The 23924-nt window shown below is 41.9% G+C and overlaps 1 protein-coding gene across 6 annotated transcripts in view; it reads left to right on the forward strand.

The window, feature by feature from the left end:
• Positions 1-18072: 18072 nt before the first annotated feature.
• The window catches only part of pcdh7b (protocadherin 7b), a 118943-nt gene continuing 113091 nt past the window's right edge, over positions 18073-23924 (forward strand). For all 6 annotated transcript variants that reach the window (XM_063469936.1, XM_063469937.1, XM_063469938.1 and 3 more), the window contains exon 1: positions 18073-22114. In XM_063469936.1, coding sequence (XP_063326006.1) covers positions 19040-22114 — 3075 coding nt within the window. In that variant the 5' untranslated portion in view covers positions 18073-19039. The remainder of the gene's footprint in view (positions 22115-23924) is intronic.

Here is a 23924-nt window from a genome sequence, read left to right on the forward strand (position 1 = left end):
GAAAAGGCAGCCCTTTTAACTTGAGCCACTGTCTGAATAGCCCCAGCATTCTTTTGGATTTAATGAAAGCTCCCAAAGTGAGTGAAAGCCTGAAATAGCATTAGCTGGCACACAATAGTAGCCTTAAATGTAGGTATTAAACCTTAACAGCTAAGACCTAATTGGCAGACCAGTGAATAGGCCAATGGGTGGCTGACTCTTAGGCTACAATGTCAGAATGCCTGACTAGCCAACAGCTTGCCCTTGTTTCCTTCAGTCTCCCACAAATGAGAAAAAGTTGGACGTCCTTCTTAACCGAACATCCGTATCGACCTCACATCTCCCCTCACGACCATTCTTTTGTCTACGGGCTTTTCTTCACCGAAGTGTCTGTGATATTCTCTATTGAACGTGAAAGCCTCAGCCTCAGTTTTTTGACTAATGCGATCACTGTATTTCTTTCATTTAGATGTACGTCCAGCGTTAAGACTTTAGGCCTACTCGAAGCGGAGAGTACTCCTTTCCTCATTGCTGCCTGCATTTAACCAGCCTTCATGTGAGGAAACCAACACAAAAACACTCAGATCCATGAGTCCGGTGTTTTCTCCACTTGACTTTTACCACATACGCTGGTTAGGGGGTCCACGGTGCATCCAATCACTGACTCCAATGAAGTGAACTACTCCCTGACCAATAGAGGAACAAGACACGGGGAATGGTGGAGTACAATCATGCAGTGAAGCTCCCATTATCCAGCCAAGTGTGCTAATCAAAACCCTGTGTGCCTGATCAATACCAGTGGACAACAGATTGCACTTGTGGGGAACCGGTGGATGTTAAAGGGGTGTATCAAAGGCCAGGGGAGAGGGGCCAGATAAGAAAGACTGCAGAGGCTGGGGTGGGGTGATGTGGTAACCGGGGACCAGTTGAGTGATTTGAGCGGGTATAAAATGAGACACTGCCTGGCTCACAGAGTGAAAGATCACACAAAGAGAGACAAACACACACGCCCTGGGTAGCTATTTAAAGGGATCATGCCTGGGATCTTTACAACACTACAGTCTTAGTGTGGAAAAATGCTTTACAAAGGCCGTGTGCTCCGCAATGCAGATAAATATTATGAAACACCGATTCTGAATTTTCATGTTAATATGTGTTATCTTTAATCTTGTTGCCTTTTAATGTACTGTGACATTCTATGTTGTAATTTTATGTATTTCTATGCCTGGATTAGATTGTTTTGCACTGTTTGATGGTGTGTTAAATTTCTTATTCATTGTTTTTGTCTGACCTGCCAGGGACTACAGATGAAAAGTAGCCTTTTGGCTAACTCTGGGATATTTACATTGGTATGTTCATTAATATGAACAGGCCATTTTGAATAAACAAATTCACATTTTCAGCATCAGGGTTTGAACTGTTAACTGAGCCGAACATTTAGTATATGTGATAATGCAGTATGTAGATTTCCACTGTCATAGATTTTAAGGTTTTAAATGTTTTTTTCGCATTTTTTGACAAACATTTTCATATCAACCTCTATTTCATTCGTCAGATTATATCATCATATATTATATTATTAGCATGAGTTAGCTGTAACAACCACTTTTTTGCAACCAAGATGGCAACAGTAGAAACGCTCATCTCAAGACTTCAAAACAGGACCAGCGGGTCCTACATCTAGCTACATCCATCTTTTACACTTTCAGTGATAAAGCGCTGCTTAACAGTTCTTAACTCATCTTGTTTCTTCCTCTTAAAAAGGAGGTTTTTTTCCCCACTGTCACCAAGTACTTGCTCATGGGGGGAGGTGGGCGGGTTGGTCTGATTGTCTGACTGTTGGGGTTTTTCTCTGCATTATTGTATGGTCTTTACTTTACAATATACAGCGCCTTGAGGCAACTGTTGTTTTTGTGATTTCGAACCAAATATGATCAAAGTTTCAGACAGTGAGTTTCCCATCTTAGCCAAAGCCTCAGGCTTCAAACTTCTCTATATACTCAGTTTTTCTATATGGTCATCTCAGCCACAGAAAGAGTTGAAGACAAGAACAAAACATTATATTTATTTAATTTACAGTTTGTTTTGGGGACCTCCATTGTGGCAAAAACAAAAAGCAGGGCTCACAAGTACCAGGTCCTATTGACAGAAGCCAGACAAGGGGCTGCCAGTCTGAAGTGAGATTTTGGGAAGGGATACCTTAAGATGAAGGGGATACAATGGCTTATTTAAAACAAAGGATTCACTGAGAAGCTGCATCAAGGACCAGTATAAAACAATTTTTTTTGAAGTGTGAGTCATGCCACTCAAGCTACTCTAGCGGAGTCCCAGAATAAAAACATGGAAACGAGCATAATAGGTCCCCTTGAAACTAAAAGAGGATACACTTTCCTATGCAGGTGGCAAACATTTAGAAAATGATCAGAGAAAAACCCTTTTTGTATTTTGTTCCACAGTTGTTGGTATGTGACTCACAGCACACGTAAGTAGCATATTAAAGGTTATGTTGGGCAACAGTAACAGTAGTAACTCTAGAAGGATTATTGTGATAAAAGGAAGAAGATGGATTTGAGTTTTTTTGATCATTTTATAAGGTCCTGCTATTTTGGAAACAGAGTTCAGGGACTCTTCAAGAGATGGTCAAGTTGTATTAATGCTAAATGGTATGATAGTTGTGCTGACTGTAACCGATGCACAAAGACCTACAGAAATTAACAACGTTCTTTGATCCCGCTGTCGTCTCGGTGTGCTTTCAAAAAGAAATCGTGAAGCGGATTTAAAGCATTAAACTTTTAGTTCTAATCACATCAGTAAAGCCGGGGCCTTTTATCCTCCGAAATGTTTCAAAGACGGGTACCTTTTATCCTGCAGTAGCAGCCTTTTTTCTGACCAAGTGTGGTGTTCTGCTTGTGGATAAACAGGTGTTAAGTGTGAACGTTTGAGATTAATTAAAGCTTGGAAATCAGTGCTTTCAGGGCCATGTCAGAGTGTATGTAAATGAGAAATTCAGGAGGCAGCTTGGATCTGAAGAATTAATCTAGGATAATCTATTGATCAGTCCTGATGATGACATTAATCCCTGCGAATCACTGTCATTGATACAGCCACATAATGGATTACTATCAATGGAGCCAAATATGGCTCCACGGTATAACTGCAGCGCTAAACGAGGATATTTCTGTGGAGATGTGAGCTTAACAATAACTGTGAACGATAGAGAAAAATGAAATTGATAATTAGAGATAATAAGCGAATATCACTAATCAGATTAAACTGAGAAGGTTGTTTTTACATTTATCATGTCCACATTTGTAAAGATGTAGTGGAGTAATGTAGACAGAGATGAACTCATACTACCTCTGTGTGTGTTGAAACCTGAGCTCCTTTTTCTGTGGTTGCCTTTGAGAGTGCATTTGTAAAGAGACTCAGAAACTAACCTCTCACACTTCACATTAAAATGTAGTGTCAGGCGTTCTGCTCCACAAAATCAAACAATTAAAAAAAGAGACAAGGACTTAAACTGTTATTCACTTCATTTGTGTTTATGTGTCGTAAAATTTGGACAGCGTGAGAGTCTCTCCTCTGCTCTCTGTTTCACTGTGTATGTGTCTGTTTAACTGAAAAGAGGACAATATGACGTTACACCGGCCGAAAGTGGCTGGTGACCAGCTGAGTAACCACGATTACTAGGGAAAATTAGTGTTGACCAGCTGGTTGCAAGTAATTGTTAGCAGTTGATGTGAAATGAAAAAGCCCCAGTCACACAGAGGAACCAACCACTGAACACTAAGGTAAAAATACAAATTCCCCCAACCGGTTAGCAAAGAGGTTTCTGGAGGTTGCTTGTTATTATTACATTAAATTGGCCATAAAGGGATTTATGGTCATACACTGAAACTTCTGCTTTGGTTGCTACGGTAGCAAATTAGTGCAGTCACCTGTGTTTTGATTGGAAGGCGCCAACTTGTTTGCAAACATTAACTAACTACTAGTGAAACTTTGACATGCAGTCCAGAAATGGACACTATTGACCTTCAGAGTAAAACATGTTTTTTTTTAAATGTGTTTCTTTCATCAGACAACTTTTACTTTGAAGGCAAACATTTTCCTTTTCCAATCTGTGTTGCACTTTTTCAAGTTTCACTACCGCCTGTAGGTTAGTTGGCAAGTGTTTGCAGACAAGTTGGCATCTTGCAGGCAACTGCAACAACCTGCTAGCAGGCAAAGCAATCACAAGGAAGATTTTGCCTTTGTACTCCCTTTGCAATTGATTTCACCCAGCAACAACTAGTAACCACCCACTGGCGACCACCGGTTGGTTACCAACTCGTCTCTAGGCCTGTGTGACTTTGGAAATAAATCGACAAGTAACACGTTGGTATTGACAACTGTGTGTCATAAAACTCACTACCATAAAGATGATAATAATATGGTCACTACAGTGATTTCTCATGTTGATTTCTCAGTTTTTACTTTAAATGGGGACAGAACTTATATCCTAATCAGTTGCAAAAACAATATCTATATTGGCTGCTTACTTGCATGTGTCTGTTTCATTATGTTTCTTTAAGAGGAGTCCACACTATTTTTTTACTTTACCTGAAATCTTAGGGCAGGGCTGCATGCTGGTTTGGGGTGTTATTCATTGAAAATCAATATTTTCCATTTCTGAGGATGCAGAATGAATTACTACTGAGATGAGCATTGTGGAGAGATTGAAGGCTTAGTCTGAGGCATCACTCATCTGAAGACTTTCACAAGGACATTTACTTCTTTTCCCTTGGAGTTAACTTAGTGAACACGGATCTCTGTTTTTCTCACCACTGTCAGAGCACATATCATCCACTTTGTCCTGAAGACCATGTCGCACAGCAACAGGAGAACCAGATGCACACGTGTCGATACGAGGACAAATAACTTTGAATTCATCAGGTCGTTAACGATGTTAATTTGCTTTCTGGGGCTAGTCCTCTGGGTTAGAGCTACAAGATGTTCTAAAGTTCTTATGTTAGGCCAGTTAGGCAAAGCTGCTCTTTTTAATGAACATGTCCAAAGAATGCCAACCATGTAATTCGGCAATGACCTCAAATCCTTTTTGGAAATGATGAGCTAAACACAGGCACACTCTAATTAATGAGCCACTCACAATAGAAATGAACAAATTATGGAGCCAGTTTGAAATGTCAAGATAACCAATTATCAAATGAAAATGGCCATTAGGTAGTTCCTTCTGGCCACAGGTGATGAAGCCACCTGAAATAATGGGAAAAGCAGAGGCAGAATGGGTTTTATCATTGTCTTAGGCAAAGTATTAGATCAGCCTTAAATGTAAGGTGCCTCGGGGGCCGAATATACCCAGAGAAATTTAGTATCCATAGCATAAAATGAATGATCATTAGCTTCTTAAAGGATAGATGTGCTACATGTAAAATTACATTTTTAATGACAATATAGTTGAACATTTTTCCTGTTTATGTGTCGTGACATTGCAGTGACCCCATACTATCTAAAGCCACTTTGTAATATATACTACATAGAAAAATGTGCGTGGTCATGGGTGTCCACCTATGTTTGTTTCTTTGTTTCCAGGCTTTTAACTCTGGCTCAAAACCACTACCTCAGAAACCACATGATTCTGAAGTAATGGTTTTCATGATTATTATTTTTATTTTGAGGGAATATATTTCTGTTACTGGGCCTTATTAAATTTAAATTTAAATTCTTTGTGTGGTTGGCCAGTGTTGTGCTAAGGGATCTGTGCAGGCCAAATCCTTTTACTGCAACACCGGGCAATGCTAACATCATCCAGAGTTAACCTGAAATTATTATGTACAACTCTCCACTAAGACTCCTGTGGCACAACAGAAACAAACAGCCAGGCTTGAAGATATTCCAGAAACCCCTTCCAGTAGAATGGAGTATGTAACAGCAACGTATTAAATCACAATGAAGAGCATGATGTCTAGGTGTCCGCACGCTTTTGGCCGTTAAGCTTAGTTCTAAATCTCCGCTACGTCGGCTGTTAAATGACCTGAACTCATTAACTTTGTTCACTTTGATTTTATTTGCAATTCCGTCAGCTTACACAGATCATAATCGCTTCTGACAAAGGTACCAAGACCTGCACCATCTCACAGACAGGACCCAGGAGATAGACATCATGTTTTAGTGAAGAATGGACTTCTGAGTGACTGGCAGATACCTCACTGAGACAGAGAGCTCTGGCAGTGTTCCAGCGAGAGGGAAAGAGAGAGACACACACAGAAAGAGAGAAAAGGCAGCATTCAATGGGAGCTCCACTGGAGAGGATGAGATGCCCTTTCTGTGCGCGCTGAAGGATGGACAGAAGGGGGGCAGGGAAGTGGAGGAAGAGAGAACGAGGGAGCAAGAGAGGAAAAAAAACAACGGGGAAGAGGGAGGAAAGGAGGAAACTTTTCAGCCTGTGTTTTCCATTCAAAGACATTTTGACAGGGCAGAGCCCACTCTGTGGCAGGGAGTGGAGCCATTTTGAAGTCTCCTACCGGCAGCTTGAGGGAAGCAGGGAGCCAGAATAGATATATCTCGGGGCTGCCTGGGTTTTTTTCTCTTTTCTCTTTTTTTTTCTTTTCCTTCCACCGCACTTTCTTTCCCGTTTTTTGACAGCCAGCTCCGAATCGCCGAGCAGGTGTCTTCTCATTTTCTGCTGAAACAGTGGGACAGTGCACACAAACACTCCATCGCTGTTCATAAACAGATAAACACATGGGCGGACCAGACAGACAGGCAAACAGACACGCACACGCTTGCACATACATATAAACACAGCGGCGGCACTCAAGAAGTAACTATGCATTGGAAATGACTACCCTTCACACATAATGCTTTCCACACGGCTGCTGAAGTTGAGAGAGGGCGCGAGAGTGTGTGTGTGGGGGGTGTGAGGGGAGGGGGTTGGAGGGACAATCTGTGACTATCTCCACTGACACAAAATGAGTGTCAGAAAACAGAGCGCTATTTTCACTTTAATGCATGCAAATAACAGGCAGCCACTGACACAGGGGCGAGATTTAGTATGCTCTGCAATTTTTAGGTCACAGGAGAAGGAGGGGTAATCCATCCTTATTATCCCCTCACCAGATCCTAATAATGTGGCTACTGTTGCATGCTCCGGCTCATATTTTTCCTCTTTTTTTTTCTTCTTTCGGGAGGGTAGGTCGCGGGGCTGCTGAATTAGAGGAGTTATTGTGCCTAACTTCCCTTTTAAGTGTCAGATTTTCAAGCTTTTTCTCTGTGACAAGTGTCGAGCTCATTGATGTTCGGCGGGTTGAAGGGAGGAGTACGGAGTGTTGACACCGGAATTAGCACAATATAAGTAGCCTCGGACCAAATTTCCTCCAAATCAGCCTATTCATGACAGCCACAGCAACCCTTGTCCCATTGAAAATGAGCCTCTGAATAGATGGTTTAAGAGGTCCTCCTTTTGAAGTCTGAAAAGCAGTGTGTCCCCACTGGTGTCAGTGATTAAGTTGTGACTGGGTGTCTGAGTGTCTGGGTGGGGGTGAACAATGTCTACACAATGTATATGCCCCTTGTACTGACTGTCATGATATGGTGCCAGTGCTTGTAATTGCTCAGTTCTTTGAAGGCTGAGTCAAATATTTAAATATTTTGAAATAAACACATTTTAAAAATTAAATACATGTAATATCTTAAAATTTAAAAGAAAACAATTCTAAAATGGAAGTGGGGAAAGAAGCAGAAAAGACATTTATATTGATTTATATGATGTAACCTCTCTTTAGTACCTGTTTGGGGTTTTTTTCAGTGTTGACAGTGATCTGTATTGTACAGTGCTGTGCAAACGTCTTAAGCTACCCCCATATTTCTTTATATTTTGCTTCCAAGCAGCCAGATTTGGTCTTGAGCAATAGTTTTCTAGGCTTTCTGAAGGCATCTGTTTCACTCATTGTCACTCCAGTTTTTTGTGTCTGGCCATTTTCAGAGGAAAGTTTTTGTTTCTTTGTTTGTCAAGCCACTTAAAAATGACCTATGAATCATTTACGCGTAAAAAACAGAGGACGTGACTCAAAGGATGGCCCAGTGTTACATATACACAACAGAAAACTTAGCAAAGAACTATTTTTAAATCTTTAGGCAGTTTGTTACTAGGAGCCTGTCATAAAAATATGTAATTTTTCCATATTTCTTCAGTTAAATCTGGGGAAAATGCCAAAGATAACAGTTTGGCAGACATAACATAGCATTTTCACACCAAGGTGATTCCAAGAATCAGGTTTTATTAGCTAATAACACTTGGTATATCTCAGTGTGGTGTGCAATGTGTCCTTAAAATATTTGAGGAACTGAATGATTAAAAAATAAGTAAAGATGAAAGAATAAGTGTCAGCCTTAAATAAAACAATCTACAGCAGATGAACAGCATCCAAAAGTCACGTCCCTATGAAATAGTAAAAGAAATCCAGTAAAAACCTGACACAGGACCTGAGAGATGCATGTGGCCCTTCACTTGATCCATCTAGTGTTCACTGACACCTCATCAGAAATGGTCTCAGTGGAAGGCTGGCTGTCAAAAAGCCATTCTTAAGGAAAGGAAACAGGGAGAAAAGACTGAGGTATGCCAAACTACGCAAAATCTGAAATCAGTGAAGCAGGTCTGATGGAGTGATGAATCCGAATATCAAAGTTAGGCTTAAATCGTCATCAGTATGTACAGAAGAGGTCAGGAGAGAGGTACAACAGTGAGCGTCTGCAGCCATCTGTACAACACAGAATTATAAAAACAGAAAAGTACCAGCAGATTTTGATCCACCATTCAATACCAGAACCTAAGCTTGGTATGACAATGATCCCAAACACACTGCCAATGCAGAAACGCATATCTGGATAGAAAAACACACAGTGGAGTACTATCAGTTATGGTTTGGCCTCCCCAGAGCCCGGACATCAACATTGTTGAAGCAGTGTGGGATCATTTTTACAGAGAACTATTCCTAAACACTACTGAAAGAAACTGGAAGAAAGCTGCTTCAGAGAGTTCAGGATGTGTTAAAGAATAAAGCTGGTGAAACCTAATATTGACTTTCAAGCTCGTTAGAATTGTACAAACTGTTGTCTTATATTCTGTATCTCCATGTATTTTTTCACATTTCATTAAATCACTGTACCTATGTCTCATTTTCCAAGCAAAAATACTTTTTTCGACATTAAGCTAAGAGTTGTATGCTCTTTTAATATCAAAGTATTTACCATTTTTGCCTATTTCACACATCCAAATGGAAAAGCCTATGAAACAAGAACTGTATTAAATGCTAACATTTGAATTTTCTGTAAAGGTGTGTGTTTAGCATGTGGTTTAAAAGCAACCTAACCCAAAGAAAGGATGCCAGTGGACCCGGTAGATGTTAAGAAGTTTTTCGATAGAAAAGGTTTTATGATAGAAATTATTGATATTTCTGTATTTGAAACTACTTCTTTGAAATGTAGCATCATTTTAGATGATACGTAATTACCAGTTTACTATCTCAACATAATGAGATCTTATTATTTTTGTTCATGGTCTTTTTCAAAAGTCAGCAGTGACCTAAAAAGAAACAGGAAAGACCTTCCTCAACCTTAGCACACATGACACTAAGGATATCTGCACCTTGTATGCCCATCGACCATCCAAACCAGCACTGCAGCTACATGGGCACCATGAACGCATTGCTTCAATCTCGAAAAAAACAAAACCTTAGTAGCCTTTCTAGGTGATGGAGAGATTGCTTTTTCTATACTCATGTAAATTAAATTAATTCTTTGAATTTATATTTATTCTTTTGCTGGTCCTGTGTGGAGCACCCTTTATATTCTTCATAAGCAGGAGAAATACGACTCCAGTAACCTCCAAATCTTTCTCATTGAAATGCTAGCTGGCGTGCTGACGTTAGCTACTAGTGAGTCTATTGCAGTGGCATAAGATGTGATGTGGGTTTATAATTTTTTGAGTTATGTTACGTTTGCCTGCCAAGTCCTACGGACGGATGTTACTTTTTCAGTTAGAAATAAACTTCTACTAGACATTTGTGGTCTGAATAGGCCGAGCTGTTGTGTACTTTTAAAGGAGGAAACCCTTGAATTGGGAAACAGATGGAGACTGTGTGTGGCATCTGCACAGTGTACATGTTCAAATGATTTAAAAGAAAAGCAGCTGAGCAAGCTTGTGAGTATTAGTATGCAATGTGGCAATAAGAAAATTAAAAATTACTGAAATATAAAACATACTAATAATAAACAGCATGACCAATGGCTGGCTGTTTTATCTGTAATTAGGGGAAGTTTAGGGGCTGAGTGAAGTAAGTGAAGAATATAGAAGAGAAACAAACGCACAAACCCTCATTCACTTATAGTAATAAGAATAATCTAACCTTGTTTATTTTTGTTTAGCTCTGTCTATTTTTGTGTCATTCCCCAAATTTAGTGAAGAGTCCTGGCTTGCTGATATTTTTGACCAATGAAATTAATTCTGAAAGTTTTGAAATGTAACATTTTAGCTGGTCTGAATGAATGTGACAAATGTGCTACTTGAAATTCTAATTACTCTTAAAAAGTCCATGTAAAAATAGTCCAGTGTCCCAAATTAAAATCCTCATTCTATCACTTCTGAAAGCCTTGCGTCTTTGCTATGGCTTTCATTTGCATGACTCAGGTGTGCGAATTCTTTAATATGTCACTGGCTTCAGCCTGTGCTCTGTTAGAGTGAGATTTTTGACGCATTTAATAAAAAACACAAACAAATTCAGAGTATACTGTAAGATACGGTGATTAAAATGCAAACCATCAAGCTGTATCAGTACTGGTGTCAAACCAGCAGCAAATATAACTCCTGAAAGTCACCACTGTTCTGAATGGATGTGTTTAGAAGGAACCGAGAAGTAGGCATGCTGCTTTCTCTTCATATTAAAAGGCACGGCGCCATCCATTTTACCCCCTGTGACTAGCTGAATTATCTGGGCAGTATTGAAACTTTTCTGAACCAATTCTATTGTATTGTGATCTCTTCAACAGTTCTTGCAAAGCCCAGAGGGAGAAGGCAGAACAAGGCGTTGGGAGTCTCAAAATAGCAACTCGCCAGAGGGAGTAAGAGAGAAAAAGACTGTGCTGAGCTACACCGCCATCATGCCGGACTTTTCCTTCTCCGTGCTGTTGAGTCACCGCTTGTTGATGTTTCTCTCTGCGGTTCAAAGCCGAGGATGCCGTGACATATTACCTCTCGGGCAGCATTACAAAGAGTTGCCTAAGAGTGGCCCGGCTGGCTGGCTGCCCGCCATTCTGCAGACTTTTTACACATTCTTGACGAATGGTTGTATTTCTCTCCCGAGGCCACGCCGTCAGAGTACACAGCGAAGGGGCTCGGCACGCGCTCGGCAAGGGACAGTGACTGACACATCCACGTAGCGGCGTATAAGGAAAAACAGGCACATATGCGCAGAAAATATGCCCACACACAAGCAGTGACACATATGGATACGCACGGGAAAGCAGTGAGAAAGATAAGGGCACGCACATACACGGATGCTAAGGGTTAGGCTCATTCCTCTAACAACGGGGAGTGTCGGCACAACGCAGATAAGACACTGAGTGGGTGTGATTTCTGTAAAAAGATAGCCCTGACAGGGGAGACTGTCATTTAAAAGGCACTGTCCACATTTAGACTGGATTGCATCTTTTTGTTTCTACCTCTCAGAGAGTTTTTGTGCTTAAGTGTGCACACAGAAAAGAGGAATTACCTCGCTAATATATAAAGCCTTAATTATATTATTTAATGCCACTGCTTGTATAATGTCTTAAAGGTTCAAAATATATATAATTATGTCATTGTCTCTTAACTGCCACACTTCTTGTCCATAATTAATCAAATGCAAAGACAGGCCAGCTAAGCATCTGCGTTCTTATGTTATTCAAAGCCCAAGAAATTATCCTTCCAACGACGACAAATAGGCTGATTTTTTTCAGACTGTTTAGGGAATGAAGAGTAGAGTTATCCAGCTGTCATGGCATAGCATTAATGGCTGGATGAAAATAACCGCATATGCAAAAGAAAAAAAAATGAAATGGGAAAGCCAATTAAGGAGTTGCATGCATCCTGAATTGTCCAGTTGTTGTTATGCATAGCACATTTTCAAAGAATGAAATAACTAATAACTAACTATGGTATGAAAATGAACTTCTTCTTCTTCTTTTTTTAAAAAACTGTGACAGCTTATCCTGGATTGTAGATGTGATGTTGCTGTTATACTCATTATTTCTAACATTTCTAAACTAACTTTCACACTTTCAAAGCAAACAATTATGATGGTATTCCTGCTTTCCACATGAGATATCTGTGGGAATTATCTGACGTTACAATGGTAAAGTTCCATTATAAACCGTTACGAAGAAAAAACACCGCTTCTTTTGAATCTGTAATTTCGAAGCCGTGCTTGAAATAATGGTGCCAATTTTGCTTGTGACATCTAAACTTTCCACCGTGAGCCGAGAAGAATACCTGAAGTCTTGTTGGAAAATTGCTAGCATTGTGGTATCTACTGCATCACGGATGAATGCCAATTAGCAAGATTTTGGAGCAATAAAGCAGGGCTGGCAATCGTGCAGTTTGAATGTATGAGTTCAGCATTCTGCATTCAGATTGCAAATGCAGTGCCAGTCAGAAAAGTTTTCAAATTTATTTTAGACTTCGAATCAGAGCAAACAGAGCAAAAGCAAAGAAGATGAAAGCTTTGCTTTAAGCCACACTGCTTTATTATTTTCATTCATACATTTTCTTTCTTTCTTTTCTTTTCTTGCTAAATTATATTTTGCGAGGCATGACATGCTTGTATGGCTGTGCTTGGAAAGCCACGGGTCAAACAGGTGGAGTTAGGGTTCTTTTAGGATTTTCAGAGATAAAGCTATTCTTGTATAACAGAATCGAGTCTGAGGCTTTTGCTGTTCCTGAATATGATGCTAAGATTACAATTCAATGCAAAGTCCAATGTAGTGACCAACGTTTTTAGTCCAGATTGCTTACATGTCAACATTTACTTCATAATAAGTGAAAGCAACAAACATGCCTATTTCTACTTTAATTTGACCTAAAGTAAGCTAAAGATCTGCCTCAGTGTTTTGAATGTTAATCTAAGTTTCTTTTTGTTACAAATAACACCTCCAAGTTTTTTACTTTAAGTACTATGAAGTTTGCCTGGTGAAATGCTGCATCATACTATAGTCATACAGCAGCTGGAGACAGGAACCCGGCCTAAACCATTTTGGCTTGTGATATCACTGACTTTGAAATGGTTGCTCTGAAGGTGGGGACCAGGTCTGCGACTGACTTTGGTGCTAGATGGTGATAAAAATGGAAATAAGTTGGAGTCAGTCTTTTGAATGAGGTCAAGTTGGCAGTTAATTGCAGTGTGTTTTTGATAATATGACAACGAACTGTGATAAATGGGCCAAAATCACAAACCTGTTGCTGCCTGCTGCAAATATGTTCCTATCTACATACACAGAAAGCCACATTAAACAGGAATTCATGTTAACTAACATTCATAGATCTGAAACATAACAAACAATGCTGCAAAAAAACATGCTCAACATGCACATCCTTACTTTGATATAGAAATATGACCAGTATACAATCAGCTGGCAACTCGTTAAGTCAAGTCCCTTATTACAAAGAGAAGTGTTGCACACAAGTTGTGCTCATCTCAAAAAAATGAATCAGACTGATTGCAACATCTTGGTAATCTGTCTGTTTATAAATTAGAAGGCAAATATTTACAAACCTTCACCAGTCTGTCTGAGAGTGATTGCAGATTTGTTGGCAGACAGGTTGCCCACCACCAGGCAACCCGTGCAATCGCTTTGTGATCAAAAGTGAGATCCTCAGCTACTTGCAACCAGTCGCTAAATGTGAAAAAATTCAGTGCAGTCACCGCTATTTGTAATTTTACTCTAGTGTCACTAAGCCATAAAGTGGCCAACAGTTTGCAGAGCATCACTTGCCTCTCAGTCTACAAGCTTTTTTACAAAACTGTGTACATATTCTGTATGCGTGAATAAATTTGCACCATGTTGCTCAAAGTCTTCTATTCAAGTGTAAATATTATCCTCTAACAGCACAGAAACAACACTGCAGCTTTGCCTTCATGTCTTCATCTGCACTTTTAGACATTGTTATTCTGTATTTACTAAGTCCGAGTAGCAGACCTTCTGCTGTGAGTTGAAATCTAGCTATTTAGCAACCTTACTTGCAAGTGATCATTTTTATATGCAAGTAATTACTTTGAACTGCAACATTTGTCAGCGCGCAGAGGCTGTGATAAATGTAGAGAAAGGACTTGCCGAGACACTGGAGGAAACAAATGCGAAGAAGATAGATATACTGTATGTGCACTTTTGTTACCTATAAAAAATTAATCTGTAGAACAATTATTACATGGTTAGGATTTAGGTGTCTCTCTCCATTAAAGCCCTATTGGTGAAATGTGTCAAATCAATCCGGCAAACCTATAATAACACTAAGGTGTATTTTTGTGCTTCAGCCATGCAGCCAGTGATTTCAATACTCCCATTCTCTCATCAGTGGACTACAGGAATGTAATTTCATGTTGACAACTAACATAATTGCAATTTTATTGCGCACAGTGTCACAGCACTACAATATGCATTAACCACTGTAATGTGCCAGTAAGGACATAGGCAGCTTGTATAATGTTTATGAAATGAAAAGCATTAATTCGACAGACTGTGCAATCATCTCGGTTTTTCATTTTCTTTTCCCACATTTCGTTAATGCTTCCAGACTGTCCATGGGGAATGAGCAAAAGAAGTAAAAGTGAAGAAATGTGTAAAAAGATGTGTTTCTTTTGAAGCTATGACCATTTGGAAATCAGCCATTACTCAACATTTGATTCAGAAATTCTAACGTGCAAAACATTTAGTCTAAAAAATACTTTTTTCTGTGGCCAAATCATGTGATGCATCATCTCTGATCATACCACATTTTAATCTCGATCAGTCATAGCGTGGGAGTATGAGTCACTTTTTTTGAACATCTCATTTTCAAAACACCTCGCTCTCACTGATGAGGTCTTTGTAACGGCATTGAGTGCTTTCCCTTGCGTCATTTTAGACCACTCATTCACTTCAGAGCCGGAGCAGTGTTACACATAGATATGATAATGATTTTCAGTGATGATGCTGAGCCTTGATCGCTAGGGTTCTGCTGGTAAACATGGTCTCTGAATCACCTACGTGCTCATTTTCACTTAGTAACTGGATATTCTAACAGCCTTGGGGCACAGAGTAACTGCTGTTATTTCTTGCCAATTCTTGTTTGATCAAGTGGAGTCACACTGGTTAATAAAAAGTGAGATTTCAAAGAAGACATCAGTATAAATGTGATTGTGTTTTGTTTATTCTTATCACACAGTCACTGGGTCAAGATTGCGACAGTTTTTCCAGTGCAGCACAGATGCAGTAAATAGGTTAACTTTATGATGTATTTGATATTCCCATGTCCCTGTTGTCATAATAATTATTGTTGATCTAGGTTCAACATTTCAAATGAGCAATCACATTATTATGATGTCATAGTTCTGCAGCGTGAGGAAAAAAAAAACCCTGCCGAAGTCCATTCAAAACCTCCAAAAGAGAAGAGTTAGGATCAGGGTTACAGGGCAATAGTTGAAGCTATGCTCATGGGGTAAGGGTTTGGTATGATGCTGTTTCCAAGCTACAAAACTATGACATCACAACAATGTGATTGGTCACTTGCTATGTTGAACCTGAACCACATTTGTTTTTGATGATCCAGGAACAACACCAACACAATAGTGCTAACATTAGCTGGTGCTCATGGGTGGAATAGTGCTCTCTGTGTTTATGTTGGGCAATCCAATATAATATAACTGATTATTAATACTGTAGGACCTATGGTGGTGCAGTGGTTAGCACTGTTGCTTCTGGATCAGGCCTTTCTGTGTGGCGTTTGAATGTCTTCTATGTGCCTTCATGGGTTTCCTCCAGGTTCTAAGGCTTAGAAAGTTATATAAAGTGTTTTATGTGTCTACTATAACATACTTAAAGTCTGGTTAAATGTGGCTTGTGGTCTTAAGTGCTTTGAGTGGTTGGAAAGACAAGAGAAGCGCTATATAAATGCCAATCAATTTACAAGTCTGTGTGTGGTTGTCTGTCTCTTCGCGTTAGCCCTGTGATGGGCTGGTGACATGTCCAGGGTGTGCCATGCCAAAACAGCTCATCACAGGGTAAAGTAACCCAGTATTGTAATCATCTGACTTAAACAGGACCAGATAACCAACAGACCCATCAATGTTTAGTGCACGGATACATGATGAAGTTAATAATTATCTGTCTCACTAATACAGTCAAAACACTGTGAGTCATACAGAAAGCAGCCCTTATTTCATACATAAGTCAAGAACTGCTGTATGTGTTAGTGTCTGAGTTAGAAAGCTCTTTTTTGATTTTCAGAGAAACTAATCATCTGAATGATCAAGTGCCCGCAGTGCATTTGCACCACGGAGCTCTCTCTGCTATGCTGCTGCCCGAAGTGTTTTGAGCGGGTTTGATTTTAGTTCGACAATAGAGGGCGCAAGTCAGCAAGGATAAACCCACTGCTGGAATTCAGAGAGCCGTGTGCGAAAGATGCAGCTGCTGAGACTGGCTGCCTCTTGTCCTCTCCCCCTCCTTCTTCCCATCCCACTGCCCCTCACTCATTCACTCACTCATTACACTCATCCACTGTATCTATAATTTCACATGCGCACAGCGCCGCAATGCTCCCTTATGATGAAAACGGGGGGGGCGCCCCCCCACCCTCAGTTCAAAGTTGAGGATATCCACACGCACGCGTATTAAAGCACGTTTTTTCTTTGCACCTATCACGACAACGCGTACGTGCTGTAACAGAGACGAATCCACCTTAAGCACCTTAAAAATGTTCTCATTTACGTACCTCGCACCGTGCGTCCGCACAAGGCAATGAAATCATGCTGCTGGAGAGAGCGTCCGCGAGCATGTCAAGGATGTCTCTCAGAAAATGTGCCCTGCACAAGCAGTTAAATGACAACTGTAGTATTCACACACTGCGCGCGTGCGCACACACACACACACACACACACACACACACACTAATCTGACACAGGGAAGTGGGGTTTGCGCAGTGGCCGAAATAACGAAACCGTTTGCTGTGATCGTCTGGATAGCCATGCAGGGCTGATCTATTTATTTTCCTTTTTTTTGGGGGGGGGCGTCTTATTCCCTCTTTATGGAAATGAATTCATAGACACGGTCTCTCACATTCCTGGACCCTGAGCGGACTGAGCAGAACGCAGCCGAAAGACACGGAGCCTGCTGCGCCGGAGAGCACAGCCACTGGAGACCACACGCATTCGTATTAGTAACCACAGGGAAACCACAGCTCTGCGCACACAGGAAGCCCTGTCCCGTCCCTCCTGTCCTGCTGCTGTCGTGTTAAAACCCGAGAACTTACACTGTCTGATTTTTTTGGTTTTCCACGCAAGTTGTAACATGTGTAGGTGACATTAAAACCGATAACTTGTGTCGGTCTGGCAGTGCGTAAAAGTTGCACTCTGGATTTGCGTTCCGGGTAATCTCATGCAGCACAGGATGGAAAATAGTATAAGAGCGGCACGTTATCAAGATTTTCAAATCACAGTTTTGTTTGGTTTTGTTTTGAATCTGATCTCTCGCCATAGCCACAACATAGGATGTTAATGGATTAATACGAAGCATCCGAGAGATCCTCGCAAAGTGCTGAGCCACGTCTCGAGAAAACACCGATGAAAACGAACGTCTGAGTGCATATTCCTCATATGTCTCCCCTTTATTATTATTATTTTTTTCCTAATATTGCCTGCTGGCCTCTAGACCTGGCGATCGAGACTTAAAGTCCGACCCTGTTTACGTGCGCTGCTGGAGTAGGGGGGGGACGAGAACGGAGGAGGGGGTGGAGAGAGGGAGAGAGAGAGAGGGGAAAGAGAGAGACTGCAATATCATTTGTGAATCCCTCTCACAGTGCTGCAGATAGGGGCTGCCAACACACGCGGCGCGTCTGCAGGTGTGGGAACAGGAGGGATATGTTGGACAAAGTGAGAAATTCAACCAACCGCTTCCCAACAACTGCTTCGGATGTACATTCCATCTTTGTTTTGTTTTACTTTGTGTATGTATTTTTTCTATTTTTAATATTACCTTGATTTTTTCCCCAGTAGCTTGCACATTCGTGCAGCAAGCTCGTAAAAAAGAAGCGAAAGAGATAGAGCGAGAGTACTATTCTGTTAGTTGCAAGTGACTTGGAGGAAGACAGCCGGACAGGTAATTTCTGCCTTACGCTCGTATCGCCGAGCTCAAGACAGTTAACGAGCTGTTAACACAGTCGGCCGGGTGATGACTTGTCTGAACTGAGCGGGCATTTAAATGATCCTCTGACATATATGGACATATCACCGGACAGAGGAATACAGAGGAATACTGGAGCCTCACCCAAAAATTAAAAGAGCGGGAGAGAGAGAGGAGCGTCTACAAACTGTGAGTAAAACGGAGCGGCTTGGACTGAATCTACTTTCTGGTTATTTGATGCTCGGACTATAACGTTTTGGCTTTTTTTTTTTTTTTTTACGCGCATGACATTCAGATATTTTGGGAGGAGGGGGCCACTGTCCGGAGCGCACGGAGAATCCGGCTTGTTCTCTACATCACTTTAAAACAAACAAACAGAAAATACTAAAAGAAAGGAAGGTGAGACATTCGAAGGAGGGAAAGCAGAGGAGAGCTTGGTAAGCCCGTGCATTTGCTGATTTTTTTTTCACTGCAGCAGGAGAAAAGTCGTCCGGGAGGATGAAGTCTCACGTATCCCAGAGCAGAGGGCTTCGCTCTGAATGAAAGCGATATTTCCTTCCCATATTCGGACTTTCTATTAGTGATTTTTTTTTTCACTTATTATAAAAGTGGACATTTTTTTTCCTCTCCATCCCCCCTTCCTCCTCTGGGCTGAACAATGAGGACTACTGGTGCAGTGGACTATTTGTACTATTGCATGCTCATCTTGCAGCTTGTGCATCAGCCCGCTGCCAAGCAAGTGCTCCGGTACCGTTTAGCTGAGGAGGGACCAGCAGATGTCAGAGTAGGGAACGTAGCCACCGACCTGGGCATTGTCGCCGGGTCCGGTGAGGTGACGTTCACCCTCGAATCCGGGTCCGATTTTTTCAAGATAGACAACATTACAGGTGAGCTCTCCACCAACGAGAGACGGATAGACCGTGAAAAACTGCAGCAGTGCCAAATGATATTTGATGAAAACGAATGTTTTATTGATTTTGAAGTGTCGGTGATAGGACCAGCCCAGAGCTGGGTCGACCTCTTTGAGGGAAAAGTCATCATATTAGATATAAACGATAACACCCCGTCTTTCCCTTCCCCTGTCCTGACACTTTCTGTGGAGGAAAACAGACCCATCGGAACCCTTTATCTGCTGCCCACAGCCACAGACAGAGATTTTGGCAGAAATGGAATAGAGAGATATGAGCTCATTCAGGACAATGGGGAGAATTCAAGGCGATTGGGGTCTTCTGGGGATTCGTTTTCAGGGAAGAGGAGATTTGAGGAGGGAGCGAGCAGGAGCAGTGTCTTTGAACTGCAAGTTGCTGACACTACTGATGGAGAGAAGCAGCCTCAACTCATCATTAAGGGGGCCCTTGATAGGGAACAGAGAGACTCCTATGAGCTTACACTGCGCGTTAGGGATGGAGGAGATCCCCCTCGCTCCTCTCAGGCCATTCTTAGAGTAATGATAACTGATGTGAATGACAACAGCCCTCGGTTTGAGAAAAGTGTGTATGAGGCTGACCTGCCTGAAAACAGCTCCCCTGGCGCCCCCATACTCCAGCTCAAAGCGGCTGACGCAGATGTGGGGGTTAATGGTCAAATAGAATATGTGTTTGGGGCAGCCACAGAGTCAGTAAGGAGACTGCTGAGGTTGGATGAGAGCACGGGGTGGCTGAGTGTGTTGCACCGCATTGACCGTGAAGAAGTGAGCCAACTGAGGTTTACAGTAATGGCCCGTGACCGAGGCCAGCCACCCAAGATGGACAAGGCCACAGTGGTGCTGAACATCAAGGATGAGAACGACAACGTGCCTGCTATAGAAATCCGGAAAATTGGACGCATTTTCTTAAAAGACGGGATAGCCAATGTGGCTGAGGATGTGGTGGTGGACACACCCATTGCTTTAGTTCAGGTGTCAGATCGTGACCAGGGGGAAAATGGCATAGTGACTTGCACAGTGGTAGGAGATGTGCCCTTTCAGCTCAAACCGGCCAGTGAGATGGAGGGCGAGCAGAATAAAAAGAAATATTTTCTCCACACATCTGCACAATTGGACTTTGAGACAACACAGGAATACAATGTGGTCATAGTGGCCGTGGACTCTGGGAGCCCCAGTCTGGCGAGTAATAACTCTCTTCTCGTCAAAGTGGGCGACACTAATGACAACCCTCCTATCTTCAGCCAGAATGTAGTAGAGGTTTCGTTTCCGGAAAACAATGCACCTGGTGAGAGGGTGACAACAGTGAAAGCCATAGATGCAGATAGTGGGAGGAATGCTGAAATAGCCTATTCCCTAGACTCATCAGTAAATGGGATTTTCTCTATTGATGCAGACAGTGGAGACATCCGAGTAAACACCATTCTGGATAGAGAGCTAACAGAGCGCTACGAATTCAAAGTGATAGCCAAAGATAAGGGCATAAACACCCTTCAGGGTTCTGCAACAGTGGTTGTCCTTGTGGCCGACAAGAATGACAATGAGCCAAAGTTCATGCAGGATGTTTTCACCTTTTATGTCAAAGAGAACCTTGATCCTAACAGCCCAGTTGGCATGGTTACAGTAATCGATGCAGATAAAGACCAAAATGCAGAAATGGGCCTCTTTATTGAGGAAGAGGAGGACATTTTCTCTATCGAGAATGAAACCGGGACTATTTTTTCCACCCTGTCCTTTGACCGAGAACAGAAAGGTACCTACACATTCCGCGTCAAGGCTGTGGATGGAGGTGACCCTCCCAAATCTGCCACCGCCACAGTTTCACTCTTTGTCATGGATGAAAATGACAATGCTCCAACCGTCACTTTCCCAATAAACAGCTCCTACACCCTTCTTCCTCCCTCCACTAACATCAGAACTGTGGTCAGAACCGTCACAGCTAGCGATGCAGATACTGGCATCAATGCGGTCCTGAACTTCAGCATCATTGGGGGTAACCCCTTCAGACTTTTTGAGATTGATGCAGAGAGAGGGGTGATTTCGCTAATGGCAAAGCTGGAGCAGAAGCATCATGGCCTCCACAGACTGGTGGTTCAGGTGAATGACAAGGGGCAGCCTTCGCAGAGCACCACCACACTAGTTCATGTGTATGTTAACGAGACACTTTCCAACTCCTCAGCTGTGGAGTCCCAGGTGGCTAAGAGCCTGAGCACATCTCTGAACACCAACATCGCTGGCGACCCCAACTATGACCTAAGCAAACAGCGGTTAAGCATTGTAATTGGAATAGTTTCAGGCATCATGACAGTCATCCTCATCATTCTTGTTGTTGTCATGGCCCGTTATTGCCGTCCAAAGAACAAGAATGGTTATGAGGCTGGCAAAAAAGACCATGAAGACTTCTTTACGCCACAGCAGCATGACAAATCCAAGAAACCCAAGAAAGATAAGAAGAAACAAAAGTCCAAACAGCCGCTCTACAGCAGCATTGTCACTGTAGAGGCCTCGAAACCCAACGGGCAGCGCTACGACGGCGTCAACGAGAAGCTGTCCGACAGCCCTGGCATGGGTCGCTACCGTTCAGTCAACGGAGGGCCGGGAAGCCCAGATCTGGCCCGGCACTACAAGTCCAGCTCGCCACTGCCCACAGTGCAGCTTCACCCGCAGTCACCGACAGCTGGAAAAAAGCACCAGGCAGTTCAGGACCTGCCCCCTGCCAATACCTTTGTTGGCACCGGAGATAACATTTCCCTTGGATCTGACCACTGCTCTGAATACAGCAGTCAAACTATCAACAAGTACAACAAACAGGTAAGAAGACACATTTTAGTGTTCTTTTGTCTCCCTCCACTACTCTTAAATGTCTTCTGCTTTTTCCTCTTAGTGTTCTCTCTCCCATAATGCTTTCTGACAGGGCTAGTCTCAGTAGTCTTGTTGCCTTTATGGTGCTAATGTGTGTCAAGTTAGCGGTATTGATCTGTTTTGGTTTGGAGTGCCATTCACATGTAATATTGAAAGGAAAAAGAAAGGGTTTAGATTAGCTCAGGAAAGGATACTGTTACAACTTAACCAAATGTCCGACTATTTTGGACTTTTATCTCAGCGCGTTAAGCTGCCTTTTCCGTCATGGGTGTCACAACTCCTAACCTTGGCAATATGTGTTAGAAAACTGTAGACAGCTCACATAAGGATTTTGTTTGCAGTTATTTTATCCCAGAGGGGAGCATGCATGGCAGGGGCTGGCTGCACTCCCCTCTGCCCTGCCCTCTGTCTGTGACAAGGCTACCTTTTCTTCTCATGCAAGGGAGGAAAAAAAATGAACAAAGGCAAAAGAAAAAAGGAAAAGGTAGATGCAACACAAATGTGGCTTTGTAAGGGCTCTGAGTCACTTTGAGAAAATCTACTTGACTAAGAACATCTGGCCCCGAGTCACATTAACATCATAGTGTGCTTCAAGGTCTGCATCAATTCATTGACCTCGCAGTGAAAACTGACACTTTTATATCAACTCCCATGTTGTGCTTCAGCTTCACATACTCCGTCTTTTCTTTTCCTCCATGTTTATAAATGTATGCCGTCTTGTACCTGCTCCTCTTTCTCTTCCACACGTATCCGCCCTCCACTCGTCTTTCCCCTTTCATGTTTCCTTTTTCTTTTGCCTTGCCCCCCCCCCATCTTTAATTCTTTTCTTTCTTTCACAGCAGAGACAGAACTTGTAGGTGACGCTATTAGATTTTTAAAGTTGAGGAAGTGTGCGCTTCTATGGACTCGGTCATTATATTTCTCTGGCTGCTTTTGCACTGTTAGGTGAAGCAACAGCGAGGAATCAAAGATAATACTTAATGAAGCCAGCTTATTTGCGTTTTCGTGAAAAAGAACACCATTGTATTTTTCCTTTTTTTTCCTATGGAAGTCTAATGAATTATTGATCTTTCTTTTACTTTGTGTCAGCACTACTCCTTTTGAAATCGGTAGTGTTGCTCGCTTGCTTGCACTTTTTTATTTCCTGGTTTCCCCCTTTTCCTTTAGATATCTTTGTTCTTGCTTATATTCTTCCCCTTACCCTCAAACTCTTCCTTGGACCTTTGTAGAACTCCCTTGCATGTCTTGCATCCACCTGTGCCGCCTTTTTCCCCCTCTGTAGCTCTTCCTCTCACTCTATTTATTCCAGCCTCATCCACATCCTACCCCGCACAGCCCAACTCATTTTTTCCCCTACAGAGCTTTCTTTTTTAATCTTTACTGTCATCTCTCTATGCCCTTCTCTCCTTCCCCTCTGTATTTCTCCCCTTCAAATCATTTCAGCCCTCTTTTAACTTCTCTTCCTTCTCTTTCCCTGCTCTGTCTCTAACAGCCTCTAATATAGTGCATTCACTGAGCTGCTTCCCAGAGTGTGAGGAGTGCTGTTGTTTTCGGATGTCTCCTGCATAATTAAAAGGGCACTCTATTTGCTGCAGCGGCAGCGGCATGTATTGTGTGTCACTATGCTCCACTTATATAATTATTTATTTACTCTCTACATTAATGCACCGCTAACTTTTATGGACTGTGCATTTCTTACCATCCAGTATCTTGGAGGAGGAAAAACAACAACAATCTGCAGCGCATTTTTAAAATGTAT

The sequence above is a fragment of the Pelmatolapia mariae genome, linkage group LG3_W (assembly GCF_036321145.2).
Source record: "Pelmatolapia mariae isolate MD_Pm_ZW linkage group LG3_W, Pm_UMD_F_2, whole genome shotgun sequence".
In the NCBI taxonomy this organism is placed as follows: Eukaryota; Metazoa; Chordata; class Actinopteri; order Cichliformes; family Cichlidae; genus Pelmatolapia; species Pelmatolapia mariae.